This window comes from Chelonia mydas, chromosome 16, assembly GCF_015237465.2.
Source record: "Chelonia mydas isolate rCheMyd1 chromosome 16, rCheMyd1.pri.v2, whole genome shotgun sequence".
NCBI classification, from domain to species: domain Eukaryota; kingdom Metazoa; phylum Chordata; order Testudines; family Cheloniidae; genus Chelonia; species Chelonia mydas.
This window is the reverse complement of record NC_057857.1, coordinates 22,857,593-22,870,720: the sequence shown is the minus strand read 5'-3', so window position 1 is coordinate 22,870,720 and position 13,128 is coordinate 22,857,593. Positions and strand designations below refer to the sequence as shown.

Genomic DNA, 13,128 nt, shown 5'->3' with positions numbered 1-13,128 from the left:
TCCCTCCATTTACTTACACAAAGACCATACTCTTTAATTCTGACCGTTCTGAAGGGTTTTGTCCCAGTTGGGAAATAGGTTTGTTTTAATCTTACATCTAATGTGGATTTAAAGAGTGCTGGTGCTGTTCTCTGCCCATCTCCGAGCTACACCTTTACAGGAGTGAGGTTGGAAGGAGACAAAAAGCATTGACACTATATTTAATTACAGTCGACAGGCCTCCTGTCAACCTCCCGACATCCTTAATAGCAGAAACATGGAGAGGTGGCCTTTGGCTGGCCTTGGGCCTTCACCATCTGACAGCAAACGGATGTGCGTTAGCAGCACCTCACAGCTGGACAAGCTCCAGCAACAGGCAGAAAATTCATTCAAGCAACTATCCATCTTGCGCACGTGGCAATAATGGCTTCATTTCTGCTACTGGAAACTTGGAGTCATTATTGAAGTGAAACCTGCCAAATATGCCAGAGTTGGGGGCCACAGGCCTCTCCCACCCCACATCACAAAGATGCCATCAGGACCATTTTCTGTTTTACAGCAGGAAAAAATTAAATAGACACTGAAAGCCTTTGAATCTCAGTCATCCAAATTTTGGATGCACGATACAGGAGTCAGCCAGGCTGCTCTCTTCATTTCCAGTGCCTCTGATTTTGGAGTCATCACAGAGCGTTCGTGAAGGAGTTTGTCAAGTGCATACATGAATGTGAAGTGCAGAAGGATGGGAACTGCCATCTGGGGCCATTTCATTGTTATTATTAGAGCTGGGTGACATTATTCATCAAAACCTGCTTGGGCAAAAAATGCAGATTCTGTGAAATCAAAACATTTCACTAATTTCTGTCGATTTTGCCAAATTCTTTCAGTAAAAAAACCCATAAGAATTCTTTTAAACAAATCAAAACGTTGTGTTTGGACATTTTCTCAATGAAATGTTTTGATTTTTCCATTCAAATTGACTTTTCATTTAGAAATTTCCTTTTATTATATTTTTTTAATTTCAACATTAAAAACTACTCAGAATTGGAACAAAATGTTTAATTTCAGATCATTCAACCTGAAATGTGGAGGTTTATTCTGATTTTTGATTTACCAAAGCAAAACTGTTTTCAGTTCAACCTTAAACTATTTTAAATATTATTCTCCCCACCCTCATGCACATTATAGAGCTGATCCAATGCCCACTGAAGTCGATGGGAAGCTTTTTACCAATTTCAATGGGCTCTGTGTCCGCCCGTTCATCCAATTTAATTTAGGCCCAGATTCAGGTAAGTATCACTATTCGGCACAGTACTGTGTGTTTAAAATTAGGAATATGCTCAAATATCTTCCAGAACTGGAGGTCTTAGGGCCTGAAGAAAGCCCATTAAAATCAGCGGGAATCTTTCCATTGACCTCAGTGAGGTTTGTGTTAGGTCTTCGGTTTGCAAGCTCCCCAGGCTAGAGATCCTGTCTTCTCTCCCTTGGGGAAGGGCCTCTCATCTAATAACAATTAACAGTTGCTGTCTCTTAATAAAGAATTCCACCCTTTATCCATCCATAATTATTTCTCCGGCCAGCGTCAGGACCAACTGTGCTTCTGTGCTTCTCTAGCTCCATCTACAGCTTCTTTCTTTCCAGGTTTAGTAAGCCTTTCGCAAGCCATGTGGCTGACGCTTTGAGACACATTGTGGGCCTGCTGCATATTCTGTGACTTTACTCTGCTCATGATCTGGGGATCTGCTTTGACACCAGGGTCATGTGAATGGCTATTTCTCAGCTGCACTGCGTCCAGGATTGCAGAGAGCTGCTGGCTGTTACATTTCTAACAGGACTTGGTACCATTCTCTTTCCCAAATTGGGGCTAGGAATGGCCTTAAATTCCCTTAAGGAAACCAACAAACTTGTGACCCCAAGAAACAAAATTAAATATGGTTTTCAAATAAAGTTCGTGGTGTGGTTCCATTCTCTCTTGGAGGACTATTATTATTATTCTTAGTTATTTGTACTGCAGTAGTGTTTGGGACCCCTGGTCCGGGACCAGAACCCCGTTGTCCATGGTGCTGTACAAACACAGCAAAGAGTCAGTCCCTGTGGCCTGCAGACCAAGTCTGATCTGTGGCATCCCACAGCCAATGCCCTAGACACTACAGTACCAGCACACAGTGCTCCACTCTGAGCACAGTGGAGGCTGCCATTTCCACAGGCTGCACTTCCAGACTCAAGACGATGGCAACTGCAATCTATTTGTGGTACAGGTTTCAGAGTAGCAGCCGTGTTAGTCTGTATCAGCAAAAAGAACAGGAGTACTTGTGGCACCTTAGAGACTAACAAATTTATTTAAGCATAAGCTTTTGTGAGCTACAGCTCACTTCATCGGATGCATTCAGTGGAACCTCAGAGGTGCCAATGAAGATCTGGGCCCATTGCACACAGGCACTGTGCAAACCCATCTTGAGACACGGGCGCTGCCCTGCAGAGCCTACAGACAGCACGAGAGGGGAAGCAGCAGCAGGGGCAGGCGACATGACATACCCAAGGTCACACAGCAAGTGAACGGCGGAGTCAGGAATAGAATCCAAGGTCTCCTGACTCCCAGCCCAGTACCGCAGCCACTAGACCGCAATGTTTCAGTTACTCCATGTTATGCAAATCAGATCCATCCCTTGTGTTCCTAATGCAGCCCTACTTGGACAAAGTGTGGGCATCTTTGGGATCAGCTGCAGGACCCTTCATGATAAGGTTTTTAAGGATGAAGTGTTTTAGTCCAGAAATGTACTTGATTCCTAATAACCCAGAATGAGAGACATCCAGGAATAATGTCTGTTTAGCCACAGTTAGACACCAGGGAGAGAAGTGCTGGGCCAGACATCTCAGAGGGTTGTATGTGGACCATCCCTGATGAGCACTGTTCTTGATGTCAGTGCTGGAGTTCATAGTGTGTGTAGGAGTTAGGCTTGTTTCACTGATGCAAGCTGCAATTAGAATGTCTGCCTCGGAGCTTCATTAAAATGAAACGTTACACAGTAGTAAATTCTCCGGTAAATGACCAAAAGAAAGCTCAGATGAGATATTTTATGAGGATATAAATTTAGAAGAGTCATTCCAAAGCCATGATTTAATGTCAGGAAATCTAATTATGAGAAACAAGATTTAAACGGCAAAACCGTGACACCAGTCAGCCAACCCAGAGATTCAGGGAGTGGGCTGCAGGGAGCGTTAAATAAACACTCCTCACAGGGCTGCATTTCACACCTCGTTATTATTTACTTAGGTTCCTCAGATGCTGAACGAAAGCTTGGAAAAGCCCATTGGTTCTCCAGAGGTGACAAATGCCTCCGGACGTTAGAACAGAGATGGGACTTAACTACCCAAGGTACATATCCCACTGCACTTATCCTGAAAACAGCTCCCATTCTGGAGGAAACAGCTAGCTAGTCTAGTCTGAAGAATTCCCTGTGTACTGTCTCTCTAGCACGGTAACCCTACCAGTATGACAGCGTGAGACCTGGGCTGGAACAGTTGGTGCCTAGCACCAGCTGGCTGGGCACAGTCTTCCTGTGTGATCACAAGTCTCTCTGTGTTTTAGTTTCTCACCCGTACAATGGGAATCACAGCACTTACCTATTTCATGGGGTTAGAGGCTCAGATTCCATGGCAATGGAAACCATACAACTACCAAGATAAAGGACTTGAAATAATTTCATTTCACTAAAGCTGTATTTTGCCAGGACTTTAAAACAAACACAAGGCAGTACTACTGTACCCAACGCACTGTCCAGAAGCTGGGATTGGATGACAAGGGACGGATTGCTCAATAATTGCCCTGCTCTGTTCTTTCCTTCTGAAGCATCTGGCATCGGCCACTGTCAGAAGACAGGGGACTGGGCTAGATGGACCATTGGTCTGACCCTGTATGGCTGCTCTTATGTTCTTAAACTGATGATCTATTATATGGATGATGAGAAACCACCACAGTAGTCTAAAAGCTGCCCATAAAAGGTCAGATCTCCAAACCTGGCTTCCATTTTTTACAGGTGTAATTTTGCAAATGCAACAGATTTTAAGGAAAAGCACAAATAAATTATGGATGAAAAAGTGTGCTCCCAAATCCAGATGCCTGGTTTGAAAATTAGGCCTTAATAATGACTTAGTCCTCCTTCTGCAGGTTTTCTGATGACGGGGGTTCAAATGCATAGAACAGGTCAATGAAGATGGGTACTCTGATTGTAATTTAATGCACCATACGGCAAAGGCACTGAGAGCCATGGATCGGCCCCTTTTTAGTTCAATTGTGTGAGTCACACAAGGTAAATAAATAGGTAAAGCTGTTGGTTTGGAATAATACAATTAAGTGCAGCAAGGAATATAAAACTTTGTTCAACCCCAGTTCAAGCTTTTATCAAAATGCAATTAACCACCAGGCTTTTGTGTGTTTTACCAGAACTCGAATACTCTGGTGATAAGCATGGTGTAAGAACCTGGAGAGAACAGAACTGAAACAGCCCGAAACAAAAGAACTCTATGTGGGGTGGGTGAGATATTAGGAAGCAAAAGGCATTGCACCAGCCAGCGTGCGGGTGGGTTTCTGCCTTCTGCAAGAAATCTGCTGCTCATTGCACCGACCGAGTCCCCGTGCCCCCGGTAACAGGGCAATGGCCTCGGTTTCCAGCTGTCTGTTTAGAACTGCTTCATGCTGCAGCAATGTGCTTTGGGGGTATGCACACACCTCCCAGCTGTGAGCCACATTCATGTATTTCTAGTGTCAAGACACTGCAGAAGAATCATCAGCTGGAAATTTATGCCACTAACCACATTTCGTTTTAACCCCCACCCGCCGAGCCCAGGACCCTCAGGACATTGGGGTGTCTGTCTCCACTCAGGAAGGGAGATTCCTTTGCTCTCTGATGGTGTCTTTACCTATACTGTGCTGAGACAGAACCCTGAGGAGACCTACTGAGAGTTTTAATCTTGCTTACCAAGGGACTAAGTTCCTTAGGCTTTTCCTTGCTGGAGAGTGTCCATTCCCCATGGTGCCTTCTCATGCCCCCTCACCCACAGCATGCCAGTTCTTAGATGGGACTGGAGAAGCCGGGTCGTTCATTCAGTGCCTGACAGACGCTAGTAAACTCAGCCAGGGGGCTCGGTCTCTGAAAACCCTTGGTGCTCCAAGCTTCCCAGTCACCCGGGCGGGGCCTTACCTGGAGGGAGTTCAGCACAATGAAGACATGAGCCCAGATGATGCTGAGGTGAACCAGGACCCCACACACCCACGTCAGGCCCAGGACTGGCAGCAGCACCAAGATGGGCTTGGCCGTGGCCCTGTTAGAAAAAGAAACTCCAAGTGACTTGAGCTCATGGCAAATCTCCCTCATTTGGGAATGGGGGAAACATAGGAGAGCAGGTGAAGCAGAGGCTCTGCCAGTCCCGTCCCTGCCCTGCCTCTTAGCAGCATCCATCTACCACTTCTCTGGCTGCATCTCCATCCTGCTCTGCAGGCATCCCTGGGTCACAGTACTCCCTGCTATTTTCTCTGGCAGGCTGCAGCTCCCGCCAGGGACCTGGGAGCAAAGCCCTCCCCAGCATCCAGCCTTGCTCTCTCCCTGGCTTCACCTCGGGGCATGACTAGAGGGTTTTGCCCTTGTCCTGCAAAATAAAACAGCTTTTCGCTTTGATCTTATTGCTGGGCCTTTCTGAGGTTACAGGCAATGTGAGAGACAACAGCTCTTAAAAGACACCTTAGTTTGAGGGGACATTGGCTGATGCTCTGATGTTTAGATTCTCCCATTTCGCTGCTGTGGGGACACCCTGTGCACTACAGAGATCTCCTCCCCTGGAGCATTAGGCTGTCCTCCGGGGCAGGGGTAGGGAATTGCCTCCTGCAAGGCAGCACAAACGGCTCCCCCCAGTAGCTAAGCTGTGTGCAGCGATCTGACATGGCAAGAGGGAGGGGCCAGGAGAAGAGGTTGCGAAATGCTTTGAAAACATAATGTAGCCACCCCAGAAAGCCAGAGGAAAAATGCCGCATGCTTTATCTCCCAACCCCCAATCAGCCACCCCTGCTCTGTATTTATAATTACAAGTGAGCTATAAGGGAACTCTTTGACATCATTAGACACAAGAAAGCAGCCAATCTCCCCCTGCTCGCCATTGCCAAGAGGGCTTCTGTATTTGTTTTATTAGCATGTGTGTGTCATCCTGCCCTCCAACACCACCCTATCTCTGTGCTTCTGTAAATTTAGTAAAAATTATTTAGGCAACTGGAGGAACACTGTGTGTCTAGCAATGGTGACTGGCGCCGGAAAACAACAATAAAGATTCATAAGGAGTGATAAAGTAACAGCTTGAACAGCAGTTTTAAAAATCTCTTTCAATTAACTGGTTACTGGAATCCATGTTCCATATCCTTCCCCATGCATGTCACCAAAACCAAAGCCAACTCTCCAGACAAGCACTTATATGGACTTAGTGCTATAGTATTCAAGAGCCTCCCAAGTCCTTAGGGATTTATCTTAACAATTCCCCTGTATTATCCCTATTTAACATATGGGGAAACTGAGGCACAGAGCAAGAAAGTGACGTGCCCAAACTCACTCAGGAGGACTGTGGAGGAGCAAAACAGAAACCAGATCTCCCAAATCTCAGTCCAGTTTTTTTAAACACAGTACCTTCTTCCCTGCCAGTCCAAGTTTCTGGTGTTCCATAGGGTTTATGCAGTGCACACAACTCATGAGCAGAACAGCCGTGGCTGCTGACTGTGCCCATATAAATTTTGTGCTCCTGAGGACTGACAGATAGATTACAGGGCACCCAGGAGAAAACCAGGAGGAGTTTGCAAGAGCAAAGGCAGGCCAGTTTCACTCCTGCCCCAGTCTGATTTCCCTTCCTAATTTTTGGGTACCAAACTGAACCTCAAAGCTTTCAAGTTTCATCCATCAGCAAAATAAGACATCACATAAATCTCATTGAAATCCATGAAGACCCAAATGGCTGGAAGGAACTTTGTTTCTGTGGTAAATATCTGCAGAATAACAGTGAATTCAAATGCTGAATGATGGACGTGACAGAAACACATGACTTCAGGACTTCAGACTGGACCTACCATCAAAGTGCTAGAATCTGGTGGGGAATCTTCTTCATCTGCTAATCCTCAGGGGTGAGAAATGTTTAAAACCCAAAGAAAAAGATATGCTGGGAGAGTCAAAGATGCTCGAGTAAGATGCCCAAATCCCATAAAATTGGATGTCTAATGCCCTTAGACTCCTTGGGCATCCCAGACAGAGCTACCATTACTGCCTGGATTAAGGTTTGACAAGGTGTTTATGTTCCAGCAGCTGCACCAGTCTGGGAACACTGGGCTCAGGCCTGCTGGCACTGGCGTCAATTAGACTTTAACCCTGTTGAAGTCAACAACTTACAGTCCAACCCGTTGTTCCCAGGACGCATCTCTGATGCTAGCAGCCAGGCATACCATAAAGCACAATAAAATGAATGGTGTGGAGAAAATGAATCAGGAAGTGTTATTTACACCTTCACATAACATAAGAACCAGGGGTCACCCAATAAAATTGAGACAGCAAGTTTAAAACAAACATAAGGAAGTACTTCTTCACCCAATACACAGTCAACTTGTGGAACTCATTGCCAGGGGATATTATGAAGGCCAAAAGTACAAGTGGGTTCAAAAACAATTAGACAAATTCAGAGGTCCGTCACTGGCTATTAGGCAAGACAGTCAGGGATTCAACCCCCATGCTCTGTGTGTCCCTAAACATCTGACTGCCAGAAGCTGGGACTGGACAACAGGCGATGGATCACTTGAGAATTGCCCTGTTCTGTTCATTCCCTCTGAAGCATCTGGCACTGGAATGCAAGGAAGGCAAGATACTGGGCTAGATGGACCATTGTCTTGTCCCGGTATAACCACTCTTATGTTCTTACCCTTTGATTTCAATGGGAACTGCGGGTGCTCCCCACCTGAGTCACTTTGATTTTGGAGCCTAAATGTGGATTTAAGAGCCTAAGTGTAGGCACCCAGGTATGACAGCGTTGGTCCTACTTCCTGGTGTCCCATTCATCAGAGCATAGATTGCTGAGCATAGATTGTTGCACTGCTTCTGAAATACTACACAGATGAAATGCATAATTACTCTGGAGGAGAAAAATCTGGATAGCGTTCCTGCCTTTAGAAGCTGCTGTTACTCACAGCATGTGGCCATACGCCAGATCCTTCAGGGACAGGATTCTATCCAAGCCCAATAAAGACTTCACAATGATATCCAAGCACAACTCAATACAACCATCGACATGGAAGTCAACTGCTCCCCTGACTCACCATATCTGGATTCCAATCTGTTTCTCCAGGCCGCTGCTGGGGGTCAGCATCTTTGACCTCCTCCGTGCACTGGACACTGTGACCATCACCACCCGGAACAGCACGAAGGTATTTACCTGCAAGTCGGAAAAGAGCCTCTAGCTTTGTGCACCAGAACAGGCTTTTGAATTTTTAAATGAGCTTTAATGGGGCAGGTATCTCTGCTGGGGCTTGCATGCAGTTAAGTTTGCATCTTGTAGAACGATCAGCTTGTGGGATTCTCGAGGCCAGTAAACAGCTCAGAGCTCGATTTGCACAAGCATAATATTTGCAAAGGTATCTGTACAGACCCCAGTCCAACAGGTTCATTATTAGACGTCTACTGGCTCTGTTGCCTTTAAACATTTCACCTTCCTCTAGCATTGCTTTGTTGTACTACGATGGTGGAGTCATTAAAAGGACACAGGTTTTACAACGCTGAATTGGACCTTTGGACTATCGAGTCCAGCATCCTGGCAGACGGTGGCCAATACTCTATCTACTTATCCATCTTTGTAATGTAACCTCAGCATAGTAACTAGTATCTTCTGCTGAGGTGTTAGATGATAGGACTCCCTCCAAATGCAATAATACACCTGCCTATCTAACTGTACAGTGCTTCGTGCACAACTGCAAACATTGCTTTAGTCATTTAAGGAGCACTTGGCAGGAATTCACCCCATGTACATGGAGATGTTTGGACCAGAATGGGAATAAATCTCAGACACTATAAACGCCACCATCTTCCTAGATTAGAAAAGATCTTTGTGTAGGATCGTCGATCCCTTTGGCTCTGGCTGACAAAGCTCAGTGCTGCTTTCCTAAAATGAAAAGTAGAAATTGCTTCTATCTGGAATTATACAAAAGGATTTGACGCTTACCGTCAGAACAAAGAGAACTGGCCCAACAAACGCCCAGATGATATCGGTCTGAATGTTCAGCCAGCAATGATGGTCTGCCACGTACTTGTTAAATGAAGTTGCCAGAGTCACACCAACAACAACAACTGGCAGGCCTGAAAAAACAGGAAAACTGAGGACAGCAAATGCCAAATCTGCCATTAGCTGGTTAGTTGTTTTAAACAGATAGGGCCATATCTCCAGCTGGCCTAAATCAGTGTAACCACATTGACCCCAACAGAGCTGCACTGATTTACACTAGCTGGGAATCTGGCCCATGCTGTGTAACAAGACTACATTTTATATCCTACGCACTTTATTCTCTCATTCATAAAACATTCCAAAGCTGTGTCACAACACATGAGCAACTTACTCCTAACAAGCAGTACAATCGAAGACAAACAATGCCAACTATTTTGCCAAGTTGTCTCGTATCCTACCCACTATCTGAATTTGGCATCTGTCTCTCAGCATAGTCACATGAACACCAGACACTCTTACCTGAACCCCAATATAGTCACATAAATCGCACGGCCCTCATCCATTCATTCCAATAAATGCATCTCTTTCCAGCCAGAACTATTTTCAGGTTTCTAGAACCACCTGCCCTGTTCAGTGACGCTCTCTGATAGCAAAAAGAAAAGGAGTACTTGTGGCACCTTAGAGACTAACCAATTTATTTGAGCATGAGCTTTCGTGAGCTACAGCTCACTTCATCGGATGCATACTGTGGAAACTGCAGAAGACATTATATACACAGAGATCATGAAACAATACCTCCTCCCACCCCACTCTCCTGCTGGTAATAGCTTATCTAAAGTGATCATTAAGATGGGCCATTTCTAGCACAAATCCAGGTTTTCTCACCCTCCGCCCCCTCCCCCCCCCCAAACTCACTCTCCCACTTTGGATGGGCTATTACCAGCAGGAGAGTGAGTTTGTGTGGGGGGGGCGGAGGGTGAGAAAACCTGGATTTGTGCTAGAAATGGCCCATCTTGATGATCACTTTAGATAAGCTATTACCAGCAGGAGAGTGGGGTGGGAGGAGGTATTGTTTCATGGTCTCTGTGTATATAATGTCTTCTGCAGTTTCCACAGTATGCATCCGATGAAGTGAGCTGTAGCTCACGAAAGCTTATGCTCAAATAAATTGGTTAGTCTCTAAGGTGCCACAAGTACTCCTTTTCTTTTTGCGAATACAGACTAACACGGCTGTTACTCTGAAACCAGATCTTTGAAAGCAGTGAATCAGCAGAGTCTTCCTCTGCAAATACTTTGTGTTAATAAAAAAAAAGGTTACAAAATAAATGAGACATTTGGCTAAAATTCCAGCATCCGCTAGTTGACATTTAAAGGTGGGAGAGAATCGGTGAGTGAGGCTGGTCCCCAATAAACCCCCAGGTGAATGCAAGCTCGTCAGACTTGTGACTCGATATCAGTTACACTGAAATCTTTTCTATGAGGACTTTTAGTTTGAGAGAAATTGATGCACTATGTTCCTGAGAGTAAGACACAGATGGGTTTCCATTTACCCCAGCCAGTCACATAGTAAAACTTCATTCTCCTGTCTTCACTCATGTTGACGGCAACCACTTTGCTCCACAGGAGAAGCCCTTCTACCAGCATCCAAGAAAAGGCTGCCATGAAGAAGAGGTGGAGGAAAGCTGTGACAGCAAAGCACAGTACCTGGGGAAAGAGAAATTTCAGACAGTTCAGTGAGGTGGAGGCAGGAATCTTCTGCCAAACTCTGCATAGTGCAGAGTGAGGAATGACTCCTGAACATGCTGCAGAATATTTGCCCATTCAGGCATTTAAACACAAACGATACCAGGACGATTTCATATAACTACAGAACAAGGACATCCAGACTGTGCTTTGCCCAGCTGAGAGCTACAGAGCACCTTGCACCCAAAGTGCCTGACAAACTGATTTACCAAAAACACCCACAAGGATCACTTCACCCACCATGGAAACGTAACCAGCTCTTAGGTCAAAGGCAGGTTTGAACACTCACAACAATGCTGTGTACCAGAAGGGAAGGAGAACACTGTCGCTCACTGACAGTACTGGGACAATTTAAGCAGAGAGGATGAGCCAAACTCATCCCTGGTGTAATTGCCCAGGTCACTAAGTTCAAGATGCCAGCTGAAGTAAGATACCAAGGTAGCTTAGAATGGGCCCAGCACCTCTAGCAGCCCCATGCTCCCCAGTGCTAGGACACTGGTCCAGCGCATTCCTGGAGAGGAAATCAGCACCACTTCCTACAGCATCTGGATTTTCCTTGGAAGTCTCTCCTGCAAGTACTGACCAGAGCAGTCCCTGCTTAACCTATGGGGTCACAGCAGGTGGTGTGATCACAGGCTGGTATTTTATGCCACTTTACATGGCAGACTCTTCCTGCAGGATTCTCTGGTTAAAAATAAATATAGTTCCAGGAGTGGGGAATGGACTGTTCCTACATATGGTGCAAAGCATATTCCTAAGGGCAGTGTGATCCTGTTTATTCCTCAACACAGATTACAGGCAGTCGTTAATAAACTAGACTACTCTTTTGTCTTAGGGGCTGTAGCCACGATGTCATAGCAAACAAGAAGTCTGGCAGCATCTGTTACCGGGTGAGATGAGATGCCTCCTAGCCTTCTTACCTGGTTGGTTTTGGCCAATTCACTAAACATGAGCAGAGCTTCACCTGCAGCTAAAGCAAAGATCAGATTCTTGTGCACGGTTGTTCTTTCGCTCTTAGGAACGCTGAGGAAGGGGAAATGGAAAACCTTGGTCATTAAAAAGCATGGCTGGATTCGGTGGCAGCTGTGTGTGATTTTCTTACTAGCCACTCGTCAGACCATATGGATTCCACCGTGTGGCCTTTGACCTCTCTGCTGCTCATCACAGAGGTGCAATTCCAAAGAGAGTGGAAAGCATGGGTGAAAAGAGGAAAAATACTTGATGCTCTTGGCAGTGCAGTTACTCTGCCACTCAGGGCTTATTTGGTGCCCACTGGCCCTGGTCAGTGGCACTGTCAGGGCCCCCAAGACACTGGGGGTTTTATTCCTTATAAACGTTCTCAGTGATCTGTTTCCCTGATGGTTTGTGGAAATATTTTTTCCTTTCACAGCAGTTGCAGCAGTGATCCTTCTACAGTCATATGTTAAACAATGAATTCCAGCAGCCTTGCATTCATGAGCACCTGTACACTAACAGTGCGTGCAGCCCTCAGCTCAGTGACACCCACGACAAGCAGTCGGTGTGTGCACCCAGCCCCTGGGAACAACCCTGTGTGTACAGCTCTGTGCTTCTGGACTACCCCATTAAAAAAACAAAAGCAAACCCAGCACTGGTGAGCAAGCCTGCAACAACAAACCCGCTCCCCCTACACTCAGCTTTTGAACAGACACAGCCCACTGGAACAAAATGGCTACAGCTGTATAACAGTACCTAATGTGCATTAAATATAATGCACACACACACCAATCTATAATGAATGCTACAAATGTCTAGGTTCTTCTTACCCGACTGCCAGGAATAAAATGAATGTAACGATCAGGGCACAGAAAGAAACTCCACATCCAATAAACGTCAGGGTCTTCAGAGTCAGCTCCTCCTCTGAGCTCCTCTGTTCCAAAACAGATAGAAACACGTACTTATTGCAGCAGGTTTCAGAGTAACAGCCATGTTAGTCTGTATTCGCAAAAAGAAAAGGAGGACTTGTGGCACCTTAGAAACTAACCGATTTATTTGAGCATAAGCTTTCGTGAGCTACGAAAGCTTATGGTCAAATAAATTGGTTAGTCTCTAAGGTGCCACAAGTCCTCCTTTTCTGTTTGCAGCAGTGTGCCCATCACTATGGTCAGACACTCATGCCTGCAGAGTGTGCCCGATCATTTCATGAGATCTTGCTTA

The 13,128-nt window shown here is 45.6% G+C and overlaps 1 protein-coding gene across 4 annotated transcripts in view; it reads right to left on the bottom strand.

The window, feature by feature from the left end:
• ADGRD2 (adhesion G protein-coupled receptor D2) overlaps positions 1-13,128 on the bottom strand; it is a 60,312-nt gene that overhangs the window by 20,408 nt on the left and 26,776 nt on the right. For all 4 annotated transcript variants that reach the window (XM_043530693.1, XM_043530697.1, XM_043530694.1 and 1 more), the window contains 6 exons: positions 12,738-12,841; positions 11,874-11,976; positions 10,761-10,914; positions 9,211-9,344; positions 8,312-8,427; positions 5,178-5,298 (listed from right to left, as the gene is read on the bottom strand). In XM_043530693.1, coding sequence (XP_043386628.1) covers positions 5,178-5,298; positions 8,312-8,427; positions 9,211-9,344; positions 10,761-10,914; positions 11,874-11,976; positions 12,738-12,841 — 732 coding nt within the window. The remainder of the gene's footprint in view (positions 1-5,177; positions 5,299-8,311; positions 8,428-9,210; positions 9,345-10,760; positions 10,915-11,873; positions 11,977-12,737; positions 12,842-13,128) is intronic.